Source organism: Oncorhynchus masou, chromosome 11 (genome assembly GCF_036934945.1).
Source record: "Oncorhynchus masou masou isolate Uvic2021 chromosome 11, UVic_Omas_1.1, whole genome shotgun sequence".
Lineage (NCBI taxonomy): Eukaryota > Metazoa > Chordata > Actinopteri > Salmoniformes > Salmonidae > Oncorhynchus > Oncorhynchus masou.
The window spans coordinates 6,556,838-6,580,325 of record NC_088222.1 but is presented as its reverse complement, the minus strand read 5'-3'; the positions used below and the strand labels follow the sequence as shown (position 1 = coordinate 6,580,325).

Sequence of the window (23,488 nt, the reverse complement as noted above, 5' to 3'; positions counted from 1 at the left end):
GGGAGAGAGAGAGAGGGAGGGAGACAGAGAGAGAGAGAGAGAGAGAGAGGGGGAGGGAGACAGAGAGAGAGAGGGAGACAGAGGGAGAGATGGAGACAGAGAGAGAGAGAGGGAGACAGACAGAGAGAGAGGGAGGGAGACAGAGAGAGGGAGGGATACAGAGAGAGAGAGAGGGAGGGATACAGAGAGAGAGAGGGAGGGAGACAGAGAGAGAGGGAGGGAGGGAGACAGAGAGAGAGAGAGAGAGAGAGAGGGAGGGAGACAGAGAGAGAGAGGGAGGGAGACAGAGAGAGAGAGAGGGAGGGAGAGAGAGAGAGGGAGACAGAGAGAGGGAGACAGAGAGAGAGGGAGGGGGAGATGGAGAGAGAGGGAGGGAGACAGAGAGAGAGAGAGGGAGGGAGACAGAGAGAGAGAGGGAGACAGAGAGAGGGAGGGAGGGAGGGAGACAGAGAGAGAGAGAGGGAGGGAGACAGAGAGAGAGAGAGGGAGGGAGACAGAGAGAGAGAGAGGGAGGGAGACAGAGAGAGAGAGAGAGGGAGGGAGGGAGGGAGACCGAGAGAAAGAGCAGCATCATCCATGACAACTGTCAGCACCAATGAGAGCAGTTAAAGACAGGACATACAGCATTTACATACACAGGCTTCAGCACACTGCACTCCATGCTTGGGTTGCCATCACTCCTGGTGTCCCCTCCATCTACCTCCCCAACCCCCATCACTCCTGGTGTCCCCTCCATCTACGTCCCCAACCCCCATCACTCCTGGTGTCCCCTCCATCTACCTCCCCAGCCCCCATCACTCCTGGTGTCCCCTCCATCTACCTCCCCAACCCCCATCACTCCTGGTGTCCCCTCCATCTACCTCCCCAGCCCCCATCACTCCTGGTGTCCCCTCTATCTACGTCCCCAACCCCCATCACTCCTGGTGTCCCCTCCATCTACCTCCCCAGTCCCAGTTGCCCCCCACCCCACAGCGTTATCCCCCACAGCGTTATCCCCCCACCCCACGGCGTTGTCCCCCCAGCGTTATCCCCCCACCCCCAGCGTTATCCCCCCACCCCGCAGCGTTATCCCCCCACCCCGCAGCGTTATCCCCCCACAGCGTTATACCCCCACCCCACAGCGTTATCCCCCCACCCCGCAGCGTTATCCCCCCACAGCGTTATCTCCCCACCCCGCAGCGTTATCCCCCACAGCGTTATCCCCCGCCCCCCACAGCATTATCCCCCCACCCCACAGCGTTATCCATCACCCCACAGCGTTATCCCCCCACCCCACAGCGTCGTCCTCCACCCCACAGCGTTATCCCCCCACCCCACAGCGTTATCCCCCACCCCGCAGCGTTATCCCCCCCACCCCACAGCGTTATCCCCCCACCCCACAGCGTTATCCCCCCACCCCACAGCATTATCCCCCCACCCCACAGCGTTATCCATCACCCCACAGCGTTATCCCCCCACCCCACAGCGTTATCCCCTCACCCCGCAGCGTTATCCACTCACCCCACAGCGTTATCCCCCCACCCCACAGCGTTATCCCCCCACCCCACCGCGTTATCCCCCCACCCCACAGCGTTATCCCCCACCCCACAGCGTTATCCCCCCACCCCACAGCGTTATCCCCCACCCCACAGTGTTATCCCCCCACCCCACAGCGTTATCCCCCCACCCCAACAGCGTTATCCCCCCGCCCCACAGCGTTATCCCCCCGCCCCCACAGCGTTATCCCCCCACCCCACAGCGTTATCCCCCCACCCCACAGCGTTATCCCCCCACCCCACAGCGTTATCCCCCCATCCCACAGCGTTATCCCCCCACCCCACAGCGTTATCCCCTCACCCCTCTCCTCCTCACCATGTTTGGTCTATGCAGCTTCATCCTCTGAGTCTCTGCTGGATTCGACAGTCCGCGCCAACCCATCTGCCGTCAGTGCATCCTCCAGAGTCCTGCGGGCCTGGATCACCTTTAGCTCCTGTTCCCTGTGGACACAGAGAGGACTGGGTTAGAGATGAACACAGAGAGGACTGGGTTAGGGATGGACACAGAGAGGACTGGGTTAGAGATGGACACAAAGAGGACTGGGTTAGGGATGGACACAGAGAGGACTGGGTTAGGGATGGACACAGAGAGGACTGGGTTAGAGATGGACACAGAGAGGACTGGGTTAGAGATGAACACAGAGAGGACTGGGTTAGGGATGGACACAGAGAGGACTGGGTTAGGGATGGACACAGAGAGGACTGGGTTAGGGATGGACACAGAGAGGACTGGGTTAGAGATGAACACAGAGAGGACTGGGTTAGGGATGGACACAGAGAGGACTGGGTTAGGGATGGACACAGAGAGGACTGGGTTAGAGATGGACACAGAGAGGACTGGGTTAGAGATGGACACAGAGAGGACTGGGTTAGAGATGGACACAGAGAGGACTGGGTTAGGGATGGACACAGAGAGGACTGGGTTAGAGATGGACACAGAGAGGACTGGGTTAGGGATGGACAGAGAGAGGACTGGGTTAGGGATGGACAGAGAGAGGACTGAGTTAGGGATGGACACAGAGAGGACTGGGTTAGGGATGGACACAGAGAGGACTGGGTTAGGGATGAACACAGAGATGACTGGGTTAGGGATGAACACAAAGAGAGGACTGGGTTAGGGATGAACACAAAGAGAGGGCTGGGTTCGTGTGTGTGGGCTGGGTTAGCGGAGTGTGTGTGGGCTGGGTTAGTATGTGTGGGCTGGGTTAGCGGAGTGTGTGTGGGCTGGGTTAGCGGAGTGCGTGTGGGCTGGGTTAGCGGAGTGTGTGTGGGCTGGGTTAGCGGAGTGCGTGTGGGCTGGGTTAGTGCGTGTGGGCTGGGTTAGCGGAGTGTGTGTGGGCTGGGTTAGCGGAGTGCGTGTGGGCTGGGTTAGTATGTGTGGGCTGGGTTAGCGGAGTGTGTGTGGGCTGGGTTAGCGGAGTGCGTGTGGGCTGGGTTAGTGCGTGTGGGCTGGGTTAGTGCGTGTGGGCTGGGTTAGTGCGTGTGGGCTGGGTTAGCAGAGTGTGTGCGGGCTGGGTTAGCGGAGTGTGTGCGGGCTGGGTTAGCAGAGTTTGTGTGGGCTGGGTTAGCAGAGTTTGTGTGGGCTGGGTTAGCAGAGTGCGTGTGGGCTGGGTTAGTGCGTGTGGGCTGGGTTAGCAGAGTGTGTGCGGGCTGGGTTAGCGGAGTGTGTGCGGGCTGGGTTAGCGGAGTGTGTGCGGGCTGGGTTAGCGGAGTGTGTGTGGGCTGGTTTAGTGCGTGTGGGCTGGGTTAGCAGAGTGTGTGTGGGCTGGTTTAGTGCGTGTGGGCTGGGTTAGCAGAGTGTGTGCGGGCTGGGTTAGCGGAGTGTGTGCGGGCTGGGTTAGCGGAGTGTGTGCGGGCTGGTTTAGCGGAGTGTGTGTGGGCTGGTTTAGCAGAGTGTGTGTGGGCTGGGTTAGGTATGAACACAGAGAGAGGGCTGGGTTAGCTGAGTGTGGCAGTGTAGCCTAGTGGTTAGAGCATTGGACTAGTAACCAAGAGGGCCACCATTGTTCCTGTTCCCAAGAAAGCCAAGGTAACTGAGCTAAATGACTACCGCCCAGTAGCACCCACTTCCGTCATCATGAAGTGCTTTGAGAGACTAGTCAAGGACCATATCACCTCCACCCTACCTGACACCCTCGACCCACTCAAATTTGCTTACCGCCCCAACAGGTCCACAGACGACAATGCAATCTCAACCACACTGCACACTGCCCTAACCCATCTGGACAAGAGGAATACCTATGTGAGAATGCTGTTCATCGACTACAGCTCAGCATTTAACACCATAGTACCCTCCAAACTCGTCATCAAGCTCGAGACCCTGGGTCTCGACCCCGTCCTGTGCAACTGGGTCCTGGACTTCCTGACGGGCCGCCCCCAGGTGGTGAGGGTAGGTAACAGCATCTCCACCCCGCTGATCCTCAACACTGGGGCCCCACAAGGGTGCGTTCTGAGCCCTCTCCTGTACTCCCTGTTCACCCACGACTGCGTGGCCATGCACGCCTCCAACATAGTCATCAAGATTGCGGACGACACTACAGTGGTAGGCTTGATTACCAACAACGACGAGACGGCCTACAGGGAGGAGGTGAGGGCCCTCGGAGTGTGGTGTCAGGAAAATAACCTCACACTCAACGTCAACAAAACTAAGGAGATGATTGTGGACTTCAGGAAACAGCAGAGGGAACACCCCCCTATCCACATCGATGGGACAGTAGTGGAGAGGGTAGTAAGTTTTAAGTTCCTCGGCGTACACATCACAGACAAACTGGATTGGTCCACCCACAGAGACAGCATCGTGAAGAAGGCGCAGCAGCGCCTCTTCAACCTCAGGAGGCTGAAGAAATTCGGCTTGTCACCAAAAGCACTCACAAACTTCTACAGATGCACAATCGAGAGCATCCTGTCGGGCTGTATCACCGCCTGGTACGGCAACTGCTCCGCCCACAACCGTAAGGCTCTCCAGAGGGTTGTGAGGACTGCACAACGCATCACCGGGGGCAAACTACCTGCCCTCCAGGACACCTACACCACCCGATGTCACAGGAAGGCCATAAAGATCATCAAGGACAACAACCGCCACTGCCTGTTCACCCAGCCATCATTCAGAAGGCGAGGTCAGTACAGGTGCATCAAAGCAGGGACAGAGAGACTGAAAAACAGCTTCTATCTCAAGGCCATCAGACTGTTAAACAGCCACCAGTAACATTGAGTGGCTGCTGCCAACATACTGACTCAACTCCAGGCACTTTAATAATGGAAATTGATGGAAAAATGTATCACTAGCCACTTTAAACACTGCCACTTAATATAATGTTTACATACCCTACATTACTCATCTCATATGTATAGATTTATACTGCACTCGATACCATCTACTGCATCTTGCCTATGCCGTTATGTACCATCACTCATTCATATACCATTATGTACATATTCTTTATCCCTTTACACTTGCGTGTATGAGGTAGTAGTTTTGGAATTGTTAGGTTAGATAACTCGTTGGTTATTACTGCATTGTCGGAACTAGAAGCACAAGCATTTTGCTACACTCGCATTAACATCTGCTAACCGTGTGTATGTGACAAATAAAACATTTGATTTGGATCAATTTCTGGTCTTAACCTCTGATAAATTTGCCTTTGACCAATGCAGCCAATGAACTATTTTAAATTGAATTACAGCATGTCTTAGACATATAGATGAAGAATGGTATCGCTGAAGCATACTCTGCCAAGTCACTCTGAAAGGCACATGACCCAAAAAAAGTTTGCGTGTAAGAAAGATGAATAGGCATCAATTCACTTTTTTTGCAGATGAACCTTCAGCCCAGATATTTTACCAACTGTCTTTAGTAGAACCTGGATCTTTGGAAGACCAGTTAAAGGGTATATATAATATACGTATATAATGCATATGTATATATATATATATATATATATATATATATATATATATATATATATATATATATATATATATATATAAAAGGACATATATAATAGTATGTCATCCACAGTGAGACGTCATGCTCTAAGCCCCCTCTTTCGAATTCCTTTGATAGTGGTGTTATTCTCAATATCCATGGCAAACAGCTGAGGGGACAGAGGACAACCCTGTCTTGTCCCACGTTGAAGTTGGAAATAAGATGAAAGGTTATTATTTGTGCGCACTGCAGCCATAGGGAAGGAGTAACAGATTTTTGATCCAGGACATAAAATTGGGACCGAATACAAATTGTTTGAGAGTGTAAAATAGATAATTCCCAATCTACCCGATCAAATGACATCAAATTCTCAGCATCAAGTGATAACAATATCTCTGCATTGTCCGATGAAGAGGGCTTATAAAGACGTCTGATGTTGAAAAAAAGAATGAAGATTTTTTTTATGAAACCAGTTTGATCTATAGAGATAATGGAGAGAAGGACTGACTCAAAACCAGCTTGATCTGTAGAGATAATGGAGGGAAGGACTGACTCAAAACCAGCTTGATCTGTAGAGATAATGGAGGGAAGGACTGACTCAAAACCAGTTTGATCTGTAGAGATAATGGATGGAAGGACTGACTCAAAACCAGCTTGATCTGTAGAGATAATGGAGGGAAGGACTGACTCAAAACCAGCTTGATCTATAGAGATAATGGAGGGAAGGACTGACTCAAAACCAGTTTGATCTGTAGAGATAATGGAGGGAAGGACTGACTCAAAAACAGTTTGATCTGTAGAGATAATGGATGGAAGGACTGACTCAAAACCAGCTTGATCTATAGAGATAATGGAGGGAAGGACTGACTCAAAACCAGCTTGATCTGTAGAGATCATGGAGGGAAGGACTGACTCAAAACCGGCTTGATCTGTAGAGATAATGGAGGGAAGGACTGACTCAAAACCAGTTTGATCTGTAGAGATAATGGAGAGAAGGACGGACTCAAAAACAGTTTGATCTGTAGAGATAATGGATGGAAGGACTGACTCAAAAACAGTTTGATCTGTAGAGATAATGGAGGGAAGGGCTGACTCAAAACCATTTTGATCTGTAGAGATAATGGAGGGAAGGACTGACTCAAAAACAGTTTGATCTATAGAGATAATGGAGGGAAGGACTGACTCAAAAACAGTTTGATCTGTAGAGATAATGGAGGGAAAAGGACTGACTCAAAACAATAGGCAAACATCTTAGAAAGTATCTTTACATCACAAATCAGTAAAGAAGTTGGCCTACATATGAACCACACAAGAGGTTTTTATCTACCTTTTTTAGAATAAGTGAAATACATTTTTGTCTCATTTCTTGAGGGTAAAGAGTTTGTGGAGAATGATTCCTCAAATATGGAAAACAAGAGAGGAGAGAGTTGATTTATTAGAATTTGCTCATAAATCCTTCGGGTCCAGGGGGATTTACCACACTGCATAGATTTAATTACCAACACAATCTCTTGTGGGGCGGCAGGTTAACCTAGTGGTTAGAGCGTTGGACTAGTAATCGAAAGGTTGCAAGTTCAAATCCCCGAGTTGACAAGGTACAAATCTGTCGTTCTGCCCCTGAACAGGCAGTTAACCCACTGTTCCTAGGCCGTCATTGAAAATAAGAATTTGTTCTTAACTGACTTGCCTGGTTAAATAAAGGTCAATTTTTTTTTTTTTTTTTAAATCTACAGAGAACTGTTATTCTGATTCAGCAGCTATCTCAGGTTCAACTGTAGGAACATCTACGTTCTCAAAGAAGGTGGCATTTCCCAGCGAACTCCGAAGTGTGTAATAGTTATGAAAGCATGAATTGACCTCCAAATCATCAATAGGTGCATTACCCAGTCAGTGATCTCAGTGTGCCTTTTAGCTTGGTATTCATCATTTTCATTAGGGAGATTTACTCATTCCAAGTTCAGCTCATCGAGTTGAAAGAAGATCAAACTCTGTCTGATGTGTCAAATGTTGTTCTAGTAAATCTGCAGATGAAGAGTGTAAATATGCCATAACCAAATACAAGATTTTATTTGTATGTACCCCTCAGCGTTGAATATTACACTTCCTTAATCTTGCTCTGTACGAAATAATTTGTCCCCTTAAAATAAGCCTTCATTGATTCCCATACTGTTGGAGGGGTTTGCAATAAGATAAATATATCCATTTAAAATGATATGAAAGCAACAAAGGTTTATTCTGAAGGCAGAAATGATTTAACCCACCCAGGGCAATAATTAGGCTGTGTATTTGCTACAAGTAGTTTCATAGAGGACAATGATCCAAAATGACTATAGCTTGGTAATCACACTCCGTGATAAGTGGCAGAAATCTATTGTCTTATAAAAGTAGTCTATATGTGAGAAGGTCTTATGAACTGGCGAGAAAAACACAATACTCCACGGGTGTGGAAACGCCTCGCATCAGATATGTCTTAAGCTAAAGATCAGATATGTCTTAAGCTAAAGATCAGATATGTCGTAAGCTAAAGATCAGATATGTCTTAAGCTAAAGATCAGATATGTCTTAAGCTAAAGATCAGATATGTCTTAAGCTAAAGATCAGATATGTCTTAAGCTAAAGATCAGATATGTCTTAAGCTAAAGATCAGATATGTCTTAAGCTAAAGATCAGATATGTCGTAAGCTAAAGATCAGATATGTCTTAAGCTAAAGATCAGATATGTCTTAAGCTAAAGATCAGATATGTCTTAAGCTAAAGATCAGATATGTCTTAAGCTAAAGATCAGATATGTCTTAAGCTAAAGATCAGATATGTCTTAAGCTAAAGATCAGATATGTCTTAAGCTAAAGATCAGATATGTCTTAAGCTAAAGATCAGATATGTCTTAAGCTAAAGATCAGATATGTTTTAAGCTAAAGATCAGATATGTCTTAAGCTAAAGATCAGATATGTCTTAAGCTAAAGATCAGATATGTCTTAAGCTAAAGATCAGATATGTCTTAAGCTAAAGATCAGATATGTCTTAAGCTAAAGATCAGATATGTCTTAAGCTAAAGATCAGATATGTCTTAAGCTAAAGATCAGATATGTCTTAAGCTAAAGATCAGATATGTCTTAAGCTAAAGATCAGATATGTCTTAAGCTAAAGATCAGATATGTTTTAAGCTAAAGATCAGATATGTCTTAAGCTAAAGATCAGATATGTCTTAAGCTAAAGATCAGATATGTCTTAAGCTAAAGATCAGATATGTCTTAAGCTAAAGCTGAATTGTGGATACTGTCTTTGATGAAGATGATACCCTTAAGAGAGCTACGATCCAGACTGGGCGACAGTACACAATTCATATCACCACCTAGTATTAGGTAGGTGTGAGTCCGTATCTGGTAATCGAGAAAATACATTTGTGAAGAATGAACTGTTACACAAATTTGTTTCATAAATGTTAGTCAAGATAACGGGGTGTATTACACGGTCCTCCTACTACATTAAAGACATGGCCTGCTGAGTCTGCCTCTACATTGGACATTGAGAACGGTACGTTCTTACTTATTAAAATGGCTGCTCCTCTAGATTCAGAATGAAAATTGGAATGATATGATTGACCGATCCACCCTCTGTGGTCTAAAGTACCGAGCGTCCTGAAGAAAGGAGATGTCTACTTCAATGTGATTTAAATGAGAAAGGACCCTTTTGTGGTTTACTGGGCGATTTAAAGATGTAACATTTCAGCTGGTAAAAGTGACCGAGCAACCAGCTGTCCCTCTCATGATATTAGCCATGTAAAGTCAACCAGCTGTCCCTCTCATGATATTAGCCATGTAAAGTCAACCAGCTGTCCCTCTCATGATATTAGACATGTAAAGTCAACCAGCTGTCCCTCTCATGATATTAGACATGTAAAGTCAACCAGCTGTCCCTCTCATGATATTAGACCTAGCCATGTAAAGTCAACCAGCTGTCCCTCTCATGATATTAGCCATGTAAAGTCAACCAGCTGTCCCTCTCATGATATTAGCCATGTAAAGTCAACCAGCTGTCCCTCTCATGATATTAGACATGTAAAGTCAACCAGCTGTCCCTCTCATGATATTAGACCTAGCCATGTAAAGTCAACCAGCTGTCCCGCTCATGATATTAGACATGTAAAGTCAACCAGCTGTCCCTCTCATGATATTAGCCATGTAAAGTCAACCAGCTGTCCCTCTCATGATATTAGACCTAGCCATGTAAAGTCAACCAGCTGTCCCTCTCATGATATTAGACATGTAAAGTCAACCAGCTGTCCCTCTCATGATATTAGACCTAGCCATGTAAAGTCAACCAGCTGTCCCTCTCATGATATTAGCCATGTAAAGTCAACCAGCTGTCCCTCTCATGATATTAGCCATGTAAAGTCAACCAGCTGTCCCTCTCATGATATTAGACCGAGCCATGTAAAGTCAACCAGCTGTCCCTCTCATGATATTAGACCTAGCCATGTAAAGTCAACCAGCTGTCCCTATCATGATATTAGACCTAGCCATGTAAAGTCAACCAGCTGTCCCTCTCATGATATTAGACCTAGCCATGCAAAGTCAACCAGCTGTCCCTCTCATGATATTAGACCGAGCCATGTAAAGTCAACCAGCTGTCCCTCTCATGATATTAGCCATGTAAAGTCAACCAGCTGTCCCTCTCATGATATTAGCCATGTAAAGTCAACCAGCTGTCCCTCTCATGATATTAGACCGAGCCATGCAAAGTCAACCAGCTGTCCCTCTCATGATATTAGACCGAGCCATGTAAAGTCTGGTGGGAAAGGGATAGATGCCAGATTACAAAAACAACTAATCCATTAAACATTTTTCAAATGAGTAAATACATAAAAAGTTGATGAAGAATAAAAAAAAACATAAACAAACAATATTCTGAAGTCTGGCATGAAAAAGTAGAGCCCCCCCCCCCTGATCACCTAATAGAACAAGGTAACCACTAATCCCCACACATGATGTGTTCGTTATGCGGAACACTAAACCTAGAGAGAACCCTGATGAAATAGTGAAGGATTTAAAACAAGTTGAACATAATAAATAAATAAGAAATAGTTATTTATAACCCAAAACAAGACGGTTTTAAAAGATCGTATAAAACATTTTATGAATCACATCTTATCAATACCACTCCAGAGCGCTCTGGGGGAGGTTTTCATCAAGGATCTCTCTGTACTTCGCTCCATTCATCTTACCCTCTATCCTGACTAGTCTCCCATTCCCTGCCGCTGAAAAACATCCCCACAGCATTATGCTGCCACCACCATGCTTCACCGTAGGGATGGTGCCAGGTTTCCTCCAGACGTGAAGCTTGGCATTCAAGCCAAAGAGTTCAATCATGGTTTCATCAGACCAGAGAATCTTGTGTCCTTTAGGTTCCTTTCGACAAACTCCAAGCGGGCTGTCGTGCTTTTTAATGAGGAGTGGATTCTGTCTGCCCACTCTACCCACTCTACCATAAAGGCCTGAGATGTTTGTCCTTCTGGAAGTTTCTCCCATCTACACAGAGGAACTCCGGAGCTCTGTTAGAGTGACCATCGGGTTCTCTAGTGGTTCCAAACTTCTTCCATTAAGAATGATGGAGGCCGCTGAGTTCTTGGGGACCTTCAATGCTGCAGAAATGTTTTGGTACCCTTCCCCAGATCTGTGCCTCGACACACTTCTGTCTCGGCGCTCTACAGACAATTTATTCGATCTCATGGCTTTGTTTTTGCTCTGACATGCACTGTTAACTGTGGGACCTTATATAGACAGGTGTGTGCCTTTCCAAAGGACAATTCATTGAATTTACCACAGGTGGACTCCAATCATGTTATAGAAACATCTCAAGGATGATCATTGGAAACAGGATGCACCTGGGCTCAGTTTCCAGTCTCATAGCAACGGGTCTGAATACTTATGTAAATGAGTCATTATGGGATATTGTATGTAGATTGATGAGAAAAAAACAAATATTTCTCCTGACCTATTTAGAGTGTTTATATGCTGTTTAATATGACATGTAGCCTATTTAAAATGATGAGTGCTTCTTACAGTCACCTTTTCATATTTATTCAAATACTTTTCACTCAAATCCATATGTACAGGTAGAGTCAGCGCAGGTAGAGTCAGCACAGGTAGAGTCAGCGCAGGTAGAGTCAGCGCAGGTAGAGTCAGCGCAGGTAGAGTCAGCGCAGGTAGAGTCAGCGCAGGTAGAGTCCGCGCAGGTAGAGTCAGCGCAGGTAGAGTCAGCGCAGGTAGAGTCAGCGCAGGAAGGGTCCGCGCAGGTAGAGTCAGCGCAGGTAGAGTCAGCGCAGGTAGAGTCAGCGCAGGTAGAGTCAGCGCAGGTAGAGTCAGCGCAGGTAGAGTCAGCGTAGGTAGAGTCAGCGCAGGAAGAGTCAGCGCAGGTAGAGTCAGCGCAGGTAGTCAGCGCAAGTAGAGTCAGCGCAGGTAGAGTCAGCGCAGGTAGAGTCAGCGCAGGTAGAGTCAGCGCAGGTAGAGTCAGCGCAGGTAGAGTCCGCGCAGGTAGAGTCCGCGCAGGTAGAGTCAGCACAGGTAGAGTCAGCGTAGGTAGAGTCAGCGTAGGTAGAGTCAGCGTAGGTAGAGTCCGCGCAGGTAGAGTCCGCGCAGGTAGAGTCAGCACAGGTAGAGTCAGCGTAGGTAGAGTCAGCGTAGGTAGAGTCAGCGCAGGAAGAGTCAGCGCAGGTAGAGTCAGCGTAGGTAGAGTCAGCGCAGGAAGAGTCAGCGCAGGTAGAGTCAGCGCAGGTAGTCAGCGCAGGTAGAGTCAGCGCAGGAAGAGTCAGCGCAGGTAGAGTCAGCGCAGGTAGTCAGCGCAGGTAGAGTCAGCGCAGGTAGAGTCAGCGCAGGTAGAGTAAGCGCAGGTAGAGTCAGCGCAGGTAGAGTCCGCGCAGGTAGAGTCCGCGCGGGTAGAGTCAGCGCGGGTTGAGTCCAAACAGGTAGAGTCAGTACAGGTAGAGTCAGTACAGGTAGAGTCAGCGCAGGTAGAGTCAGCGCAGGTAGAGTCAGCGCAGGTAGAGTCAGCGCAGGTAGAGTCAGCGCGGGTAGAGTCAGCGCAGGTAGAGTCAGCGCAGGTAGAGTCAGCACGAATGAATAGCTCACCAGTCAGTTGTCTTCTCTCACTCTATGGGATGATCTGTCTTCTCTCACTCTGTGGGATGATCTGTCTTCTCTCACTCTATGGGATGATCTGTCTTCTCTCATTCTATGGGATGATCTGTCTTCTCTCATTCTATGGGATGATCTGTCTTCTCTCACTCTATGGGATGATCTGTCTTCTCTCACTCTATGGGAAGATCTGTCTTCTCTCATTCTATGGGATGATCTGTCTTCTCTCATTCCATGGGATGATCGGTCTTCTCTCATTCCATGGGATGATCTGTCTTCTCTCATTCCATGGGATGATCTGTCTTCTCTCATTCCATGGGATGATCTGTCTTCTCTCATTCTATGGGATGATCTGTCTTCTCTCATTCTATGTGATGATGTGTCTTCTCTCACTCTATGGGATGATCTGTCTTCTCTTACTCTATGGGATGATCTGTCTTCTCTCATTCTATGGGATGATCTGTCTTCTCTCATTCTATGGGATGATCTGCCTTCTCTCATTCTATGGGATGATCTGTCTTCTCTCACTATGGGATGATCTGTCTTCTCTCACTATGGGATGATCTGTCTTCTCTCATTCTATGGGATCACAGAGGCATGAGAAAAACGGATCCATTCCACACCTCTTCTCCCTCCCTCTTTCCTCTCCTCTCCACTATTCTTCTTTCTCTCCACTATTCTTATTCCTCTCCACTCCCTCTCTCCTCTCCACTCCCTCTTTCCTCTCCTCTCCACAATTCTTCTTCCTCTCCACTCCCTCTCTCCTCTCCTCTCCTCTCCACTATTCTTCTTCCTCTCCACTCCCTCTCTCCAGTCCTATTCTCCCTCTCTCCTCTCCACTCCCTCTCTCCTCTCCACTATTCTTCTTCCTCTCCACTATTCTTCTTCCTCTCCACTCCCTCTCTCCTGTCCTTTCCCTCTCTCCAGTCCTATTCTCCCTCTCTTCTCTCCACTCCCTCTCTCCTGTCCTCTCCTCTCCACTATTCTTCTTCCTCTCCACTCCCTCTCTCCTCTCCTCTCCTCTCCACTATTCTTCTTCCTCTCCACTCCCTCTCTCCAGTCCTATTCTCCCTCTCTCCTCTCCACTCCCTCTCTCCTCTCCTCTCCTCTCCACTATTCTTCTTCCTCTCGACTATTCTTCTTCCTCTCCACTCCCTCTCTCCTGTCCTTTCCCTCTCTCCAGTCCTATTCTCCCTCTCTTCTCTCCACTCCCTCTCTCCTGTCCTCTCCTCTCCACTATTCTTCTTCCTCTCCACTCCCTCTCTCCTGTCCTCACCCTCTCTCCAGTCCTATTCTCCCTCTCACCTCCTCCCCCTCCTCTCCCCTCTCCTCCCATAATAACCCAGAGAGAGCTGGTTATCGGAGCTCAGTGTGCCATCATGCCTTTGTATACACTGCCATCTACAGGATTAACACTGCACTCATAAGAGCTCCCAGTAACATGAAGGGAGAGGACGGCTCCAGTGAAAAGTGTTCATGACTTATAGTTCCAACAGATATGACTATGGCTGGCTGGTGACTGGCTGGCTGGCTGGCTGGCTGGTGACTGGCTGGCTGGTGACTGGCTGGCTGGCTGGCTGGTGACTGGCTGGCTGGTGACCGGCTGACTGGTGACTGACCGGCTGGCTGGTGACTGACCGGCTGGCTGGTGACTGGCTGGCTGGTGACTGACTGGCTGGTGACTGGCTGGCTGGTGACTGGCTGGCTGGCTGGCGACTGGCTGGCTGACTGACTGGCTGGCTGGTGACTGACTGGCTGGTGACTGGCTGGCTGGTGACTGGCTGGCTGGCGACTGGCTGGCTGACTGACTGGCTGGTGACTGGCCGGCTGGTGACTGACTGGCTGGCTGGCGACTGGCTGGGTGACTGACTGACTGGCTGGCTGGTGACTGACTAACTGGCTGGCTGGTGACTGACTGACTGACTGACTGACTGGCTGGCTGGTGACTGACTGGCTGGTGACTGACTGGCTGGCGACTGACTGGCTGGCGACTGGCTGGCTGGTGACTGACTGGTTGGTGACTGGCTGGCTGGTGACTGGCTGGCTGGCGACTGGCTGGCTGACTGGCTGGCTGGTGACTGGCTGGCTGGTGACTGGCTGGCTGGTGACTGGCTGGCTGGCTGGCAACTGGCTGGTGACTGACTGGCTGGTGACTGGCTGGCTGGTGACTGGCTGGCTGGCTGGCGACTGGCTGGCTGGCTGACTGACTGGCTGGCTGGTGACTGACTGGCTGGTGACTGGCTGGCTGGTGACTGGCTGGCTGGCTGGCTGGCTGGCGACTGGCTGGCTGACTGACTGGCTGGTGACTGGCCGGCTGGTGACTGACTGGCTGGCTGGCGACTGGCTGGGTGACTGACTGACTGGCTGGCTGGTGACTGACTGACTGACTGGCTGGTGACTGACTGGCTGGTGACTGACTGGCTGGTGACTGGCTGGCTGGCTGGCGACTGGCTGGCTGACTGGCTGGCGACTGACTGGCTGGCGACTGGCTGGCTGGTGACTGACTGGTTGGCGACTGGCTGGCTGGTGACTGACTGGCTGGTGACTGGCTGGCTGGTGACTGGCTGGCTGGCTGGTGACTGGCTGGCTGGTGACTGGCTGGCTGGTGACTGGCTGGCTGGCGACTGGCTGGGTGACTGACTGACTGGCTGGTGACTGACTGACTGACTGACTGACTGGCTGGCTGGTGACTGACTGACTGGCTGGCTGGTGACTGACTGGCTGGCTGGTGACTGACTGGCTGGTGACTGACTGGCTGGTGACTGGCTGGCTGGCTGGCGACTGGCTGGCTGACTGGCTGGCGACTGACTGGCTGGCGACTGGCTGGCTGGTGACTGACTGGTTGGCGACTGGCTGGCTGGTGACTGACTGGCTGGTGACTGGCTGGCTGGTGACTGGCTGGCTGGCTGGTGACTGGCTGGCTGGTGACTGGCTGGCTGGTGACTGGCTGGCTGGCGACTGGCTGGGTGACTGACTGACTGGCTGGTGACTGACTGACTGACTGACTGGCTGGCTGGTGACTGACTGACTGGCTGGCTGGTGACTGACTGGCTGGCTGGTGACTGACTGACTGGCTGGCTGGTGACTGACTGGCTGGCTGGTGACTGACTGGCTGGCTGGCTGGTGACTGGCTGGCTGGTGACTGACTGGCTGGTGACTGACTGGCTGGCTGGTGACTGGCTGGCTGGTGACTGGCTGGCTGGTGACAAGAGACAGATCCCTACAGATGACGCCGGAATAAATGGAGTCTGATTGTCTTAAATCCACTCCTTTTCTCTGAACCATGTCACCTAGTGTATAGCAGAGAATGTTTCCATACCAAGGGAAGGCAGCAATCATTTCTACTTCACCACCAAGACTCAAAGTAGATCTGCACTGAGAACAAATTTCAAGGTAAAGGTCACCCTCTCTGGTCAAAACTAGTCCACACCACAAAGGGAAAAGGGTACCAATTTCAGACGCGATCTATATGTTGTTTGTGATAAAGAGTTTGTTAAAACACTCTCCCCATTGAGAGCCTTCAGCTCGCCTTCACTATTATGAGTCCTGCAGAATCTTTGGGTCTGTGTTCTAGAATCTTTGGGTCTGTGTTCTAAAATCTTTGGGTCTATGTTCTAGAATCTTTGGGTCTGTGTTCTAGAATCTTTGGGTCTATGTTCTAGAATCTTTGGGTCTATGTTCTAGAATCTTTGGGTCTATGTTCTAGAATCTTTGATTACCCATCAGCCTAGATCTTTCCCTAGCTACCAAATGTGTTCCTCAATCTGGATTCAGGCCAGGTCATAGTACCATCCCCACTACATCCCTGGTGTTAAATAACGTGGTAAAGGGTATGTATAAAAATGAAAGACTTGTGCTGCCCTCTTCATTGACCTATCGAAGGCTTTTGATACTGTTGTCCACTCTTTACTAATTCAAAGATTGTCTGCAATTGGCCTGGATCTAGCAAAATGCAATACCTGACAGACAGAACACAAGGGGTATTCTCTGATGGCGTTTCCGTGACATTAGGAAAAGGTGTTCCACAGGGGTCGATGTTTGGTCCTATACTTTTTACTGTCTATTGAAGCAATACAGGTCTATATGCCAAACAAAAAGTGTAACATACATCTGTTTGCAGATGACACTGTTGTGTTTGCTGTTGCTCCCACGGTTGACCAGGATGTGTCAGAGCTATAATCTGTATTTATTGCCCTGCAGAAAGCCTTTGTTGAACTGAAATAGGTAGTTAACCTGTTGATGCTGTTGATGGGGGGCGCTATTTCATTTTTGGATGAAAAACGTTCCCGTTTTAAACAAGATATTTTGTCACAAAAAGATGCTCGACTATGCATATAATTGATAGCTTTCGAAAGAAAACACTCTGACGTGTCCAGAACTACCAAGATATTTTCTGTGCGTGCACTAGAACGTGAGCTTCAGGCAAAACCAAGATGAGACGGCATCCAGGAAATGAGCAGGATTTTTGAGGCTCTGTTTTCCATTGTCTCCTTATATGGCTGTGAATGCGAGAGGAATGAGCCTGCCCTTTCTGTCGTTTCCCCAAGGTGTCTGCAGCATTGTGACGTATTTGTAGGCAGATCATTGGAAGATTGACCATAAGAGACCACATTTACCATTTACCCGGTGTCCTGCGCCGAAATTGGTGCGCAAAAGCCAGCTGCCAGTATTTTTCCATGGGATACAGAGAGGAAAGCAAGCTTCCACGAACTGCATATCAATGAAGAGATATGTGAAAAAACACCTTGAGGATTGATTCCAAACAACGTTTGCCATGTTTCGGTCGATATTATGTAGTTAATTCGGAAAAAGTTTTACGTTGTAGGTGACTGAATTTTCGGTTCGTTTCGGTAGCCAGACGCAATGTAGAAAACGGAACGATTTCTCCTACACACAGACGCTTTCAGGAAAAACTGAGCATTTGGTATGTAACTGAGAGTCTCCTCATTGAAAACATCAGAAGCTCTTCAAAGGTAAATGATTTTATTTATTTGGTTATCTGGTTTTTGTGAAAATGTTAGGTGCTAAATGCTACTCAAAATGCTATGCTAGCTTTGCATACTCTTACACAAATTAGTCAATTTCTATGGTTCAAAAGCATATTTTGAAAATCTGAGATGACAGTGTTGTTAAGAAAAGGCTAAGCTTGAGAGCAGACGCATTATTTTCATTTTATTTGCGATTTTCAGAAATCGTTAACGTTGCGTTATGCTAATGAGCCTGAGGCTTTAGTCACGATCCCGGATCCGGGATGGGGAGTTCCAAGAGGTTAATGCAGGTAAAAACCACCAGGTATATGTTATTTTCAAAAACACTTGTATCTGATGATTTATGCATATGTACACTGGATAGTGCCCTCATTGGACGGTGCCCTCATTGGACGGTGTCCTCATTGATGGTGTCCCTGCTTATAAATATCTGGGCATCTGGTTTGACAAAAAAGGAAATTTTAAAAAGCATATTGATGAGTTAGTTAAGAATAAAAATGAATTAAACTTGATGTTCTGGTGCCTGAGGCAGTTCAAATTGATGTTCTGGTACCTGAGGCAGTTCAACTTGATGTTGTGGTGCCTCTGGAGCAGTTCAACTTGATGTTGTGGTGCTTCTGGAGCAGTTCAACTTGATGTTGTGGTGCCTCTGGGGCAGTTCAACTTGATGTTCTGGTGCCTGAGGCAGTTCAACTAGATGTTCTGGTGCCTGAGGCAGTTCAACTTGATGTCCTGGTGCCTCTGGGGCAGTTCAACTTGATGTTGTGGTGCCTGAGGCAGTTCAACTTGATGTCCTGGTGCCTCTGGGGCAGTTCAACTTGGTGTTCTGGTGCCTGAGGCAGTTCAACTTGATGTTCTGGTGCCTCTAGGGCAGTACAACTTGATGTTGTGGTTCCTGAGGCAGTTCAACTTGATGTTCTGGTGCCTCTGGGGCAGTTCAACTTGATGTGCTGGTGCCTGAGGCAGTTCAACTTGATGTTGTGGTGCCTGAGGCAGTTCAACTTGATGTTCTGGTGCCTCTGGGGCAGTACAACTTGATGTGCTGGTGCCTGAGGCAGTTCAACTTGATGTTGTGGTGCCTGAGGCAGTTCAACTTGATGTTCTGGTGCCTCTGGGGCAGTTCAACTTGATGTTCTGGTACCTCTGGGGCAGTTCAATTTGTTGATTAAGGACCTCTTTGCAGAGGAATTGATTGTTTTTCTTGAATGGCTTGTAAATCTTTTTCTGATGCTGTATTTGTAAATTGTATAAATTGTGTATATGCAGCACTCCCTTGTGAAAGAGGCCTTGGTCTAAATGGGACTCCATGAGAAAATAAATGTTCAATAAAAAATATAAAGCTCCTAACAGGCACATCACAGGTCCCTATGTAGAGGATAGGATCAATGGAGGAGAAGCATAATTACACATAAGACTCCTGTCGAGGACTGGGACAATAAGACTCCTGTCGAGGACTGGGACAATAAGACTCCTGTCGAGGACTGGGACAATAAGACTCCTGTCGAGGACTGGGACAATAAGACTCCTGTTGAGGACTGGGACAATAAGACTCCTGTCGAGGACTGGGACAATAAGACTCCTGTCGAGGACTGGGACAATAAGACTCCTGTCGAGGACTGGGACAATAAGACTCCTGTCGAGGACTGGGACAATAAGACTCCTGTCGAGGACTGGGACAATAAGACTCCTGTTGAGGACTGGGACAATAAGACTCCTGTCGAGGACTGGGACAATAAGACTCCTGTCGAGGACTGGGACAATAAGACTCCTGTCGAGGACTGGGACAATAAGACTCCTGTCGAGGACTGGGACAATAAGACTCCTGTTGAGGACTGGGACAATAAGACTCCTGTTGAGGACTGGGACAATAAGACTCCTGTTGAGGACTGGGACAATAAGACTCCTGTCGAGGACTGGGACAATAAGACTCCTGATGAGGACTGGGACAATAAGACTCCTGTTGAGGACTGGGACAATAAGACTCCTGTCGAGGACTGGGACAATAAGACTCCTGTCGAGGACTGGGACAATAAGACTCCTGTCGAGGACTGGGACAATAAGACTCCTGTCGAGGACTGGGACAATAAGACTCCTGTCGAGGACTGGGACAATAAGACTCCTGTTGAGGACTGGGACAATAAGACTCCTGTCGAGGACTGGAGACAACAAGACTCCTGTTGAGGACTGGGACAATAAGACTCCTGTCGAGGACTGGGACAATAAGACTCCTGTTGAGGACTGGGACAATAAGACTCCTGTCGAGGACTGGGACAATAAGACTCCTGTCGAGGACTGGGACAATAAGACTCCTGTCGAGGACTGGGACAATAAGACTCCTGTCGAGGACTGGGACAATAAGACTCCTGTCGAGGACTGGGACAATAAGACTCCTGTCGAGGACTGGGACAATAAGACTCCTGTCGAGGACTGGGACAATAAGACTCCTGTCGAGGACTGGGACAATAAGACTCCTGTCGAGGACTGGGACAATAAGACTCCTGTCGACTGGACTGGGGGACAATAAGACTCCTGTCGAGGACTGGGACAATAAGACTCCTGTCGAGGACTGGGACAATAAGACTCCTGTCGAGGACTGGGACAATAAGACTCCTGTCGAGGACTGGGACAATAAGACTCCTGTCGAGGACTGGGACAATAAGACTCCTGTTGAGGACTGGGACAATAAGACTCCTGTCGAGGACTGGGACAATAAGACTCCTGTTGAGGACTGGGACAATAAGACTCCTGTTGAGGACTGGGACAATAAGACTCCTGTCGAGGACTGGGACAATAAGACTCCTGTTGAGGACTGGGACAATAAGACTCCTGTTGAGGACTGGGACAATAAGACTCCTGAGGACTGGGACAATAAGACTCCTGTTAGGACTGGGACAATAAGACTCCTGTTGAGGACTGGGACAATAAGACTCCTGTCGAGGACTGGGACAATAAGACTCCTGTTGAGGACAGGGACAATAAGACTCCTGTCGAGGACTGGGACAATAAGACTCCTGTCGAGGACTGGGACAATAAGACTCCTGTTGAGGACTGGGACAATAAGACTCCTGTTGAGGACTGGGACAATAAGACTCCTGTCGAGGACTGGGACAATAAGACTCCTGTCGAGGACTGGGACAATAAGACTCCTGTTGAGGACTGGGACAATAAGACTCCTGTTGAGGACTGGGACAATGAGACTCCTGTCGAGGACTGGGACAATGAGACTCCTGTTGAGGACTGGGACAATAAGACTCCTGTTGAGGACTGGGGCAATAAGACTCCTGTTGAGGACTGGGGCAATAAGACTCCTGTCGAGGACTGGGACAATAAGACTCCTGTTGAGGACTGGGGCAATAAGACTCCTGTCGAGGACTGGGACAATGAGACTCCTGTCGAGGACTGGGACAATAAGACTCCTGTCGAGGACTGGGACAATAAGACTCCTGTTGAGGACTGGGACAATAAGACTCCTGTCGAGGACTGGGACAATAAGACTCCTGTCGAGGACTGGGACAATAAGACTCCTGTCGAGGACTGGGACAATAAGACTCCTGTCGAGGACTGGGACAATAAGACTCCTGTCGAGGACTGGGACAATAAGACTCCTGTCGAGGACTGGGACAATGAGACTCCTGTCGAGGACTGGGACAATGAGACTCCTGTCGAGGACTGGGACAATAAGACTCCTGTTGAGGACTGGGACAATAAGACTCCTGTCGAGGACTGGGACAATAAGACTCCTGTTGAGGACTGGGACAATAAGACTCCTGTTGAGGACTGGGACAATAAGACTCCGGTCGAGGACTGGGACAATAAGACTCCTGTTGAGGACTGGGACAATAAGACTCCTGTCGAGGACTGGGACAATAAGACTCCTGTCGAGGACTGGGACAATAAGACTCCTGTCGAGGACTGGGACAATAAGACTCCTGTTGAGGACTGGGACAATAAGACTCCTGTCGAGGACTGGGACAGTAAGACTCCTGTCGAGGACTGGGACAATAAGACTCCTGTCGAGGACTGGGACAATAAGACTCCTGTCAAGGACTGGGACAATAAGACTCCTGTCGAGGACTGGGACAATAAGACTCCTGTCGAGGACTGGGACAATAAGACTCCTGTCGAGGACTGGGACAATAAGACTCCTGTCGAGGACTGGGACAATTAATGTATAACCATAAGCATTAAAAAAACAATGCATTTTGTGTGTTTGGAACCAACAGCTGAGTGTGGTTGAGTGAGATAGAAACACAATGAATAGAACAGACTTGGAACCTCAAATCCTGGCAATATAACGGGTCAATAAGCTCTCTACGGCTGCCGGGTATTGTGATGCAATAATTGCTGTGGTAATGTAGAATATTCATTCAAAATGATGTTTAATTGATGTGGCTCACGCATTCTATTCATTATTTTTCTATTGCATCACATTCAGTGTAGGAGGAGAAAGGAGGAGAAAATGTACATGTTGGAAGAAATAAAAAAATAAAAACAAAATGCCTCCCTCCACCCACGAACACGCATGGAGAATGTTTCCGTATGGACTGAAACACTAACAATTTGCCCATGACATCAGCGAAGAAGCGTATCTCCGAGCCGCACGTGTTCAGTTCTCTCTGTGAGCAGCTCTCTGCAAATGCCAAAATTGTCATTTCAGTTGTGCTGTCGCTCTGTTTCCCTGACGCAAGCTTCCATACAAAACAATGGGCCTCCTGCTCTGGCAGGATTAGAGTTGGGAGGCAGAGGTGGGAGCTCTACGTCTCTCTCTCTCTGTGTGTGTGTGTGTGTGTGTGTGTGTGTGTGTGTGTGTGTGTGTGTGTGTGTGTGTGTGTGTGTGTGTGTGTGTGTGTGTGTGTGTGTGTGTGTGTGTGTGTGTGTGTGTGTGTGTGTGTGTGTGTGTGTGTGTTTGTGTGTGTGTCACAGTGGGAGCTGCCTGAAGTGAGGAGAATCTACTGAAACTCAAACAATTTTCAGGTTTTAATGTCACGTACAGGTGAAGTGAAAACGCCAGACAAAACAACCCAGCAATCCAAAACAACGTTACACCAGACAAGAAGAAGAAAGTAATGATACCATATACAGGGTCAGTACCATATTAACAATGTACAGGGATACTGGAGTGATGGAGGTAGATATGTAGAGGGGGAAGGAGACAGGGATACTGGAGTGATGGAGGTAGATATGTAGAGGGGGAAGGAGACTATATACAGGGTCAGTACCATATTAACAATGTACAGGGATACTGGAGTGATGGAGGTAGGTATGTAGAGGGGTAAGGTGACTATATACAGGGTCAGTACCATATTAACAATGTACAGGGATACTGGAGTGATGGAGGTAGATATGTAGAGGGGGAAGGAGACTATATACAGGGTCAGTACCATATTAACAATGTACAGGGATACTGGAGTGATGGAGGTAGGTATGTAGAGGGGGAAGGTGACTATATACAGGGTCAGTACCATATTAACAATGTACAGGGATACTGGAGTGATGGAGGTAGATATGTATAGGGGGTAAGGAGACAGGGATACTGGAGTGATGGAGGTAGTTATGTATAGGGGGAAGGAGACAGGGATACTGGAGTGATGGAGGTAGTTATGTATAGGGGGAAGGAGACAGGGATACTGGAGTGATGGAGGTAGATATGTATAGAGGGAAGGGGACAGGGATACTGGAGTGATGGAGGTAGATATGTATCGGGGACAGGGATACTGGAGTGATGGAGGTAGATATGTATAGGGGGAAGGAGACAGGGATACTGGAGTGATGGAGGTAGTTATGTATAGGGGGAAGGAGACAGGGATACTGGAGTGATGGAGGTAGATATGTATAGGGGGAAGGAGACAGGGATACTGGAGTGATGGAGGTAGTTATGTATAGGGGGAAGGGGACAGGGATACTGG

At 48.4% G+C, this 23,488-nt stretch overlaps 1 protein-coding gene across 1 annotated transcript in view; it reads right to left on the bottom strand.

Annotated features, from left to right (window-relative positions):
• mbd2 (methyl-CpG binding domain protein 2) overlaps positions 1–23,488 on the bottom strand; it is a 132,334-nt gene that overhangs the window by 29,937 nt on the left and 78,909 nt on the right. The window contains exon 6 of the mRNA XM_064977290.1: positions 1,852–1,976. Coding sequence (XP_064833362.1) covers positions 1,862–1,976 — 115 coding nt within the window. The 3' untranslated portion in view covers positions 1,852–1,861. The remainder of the gene's footprint in view (positions 1–1,851; positions 1,977–23,488) is intronic.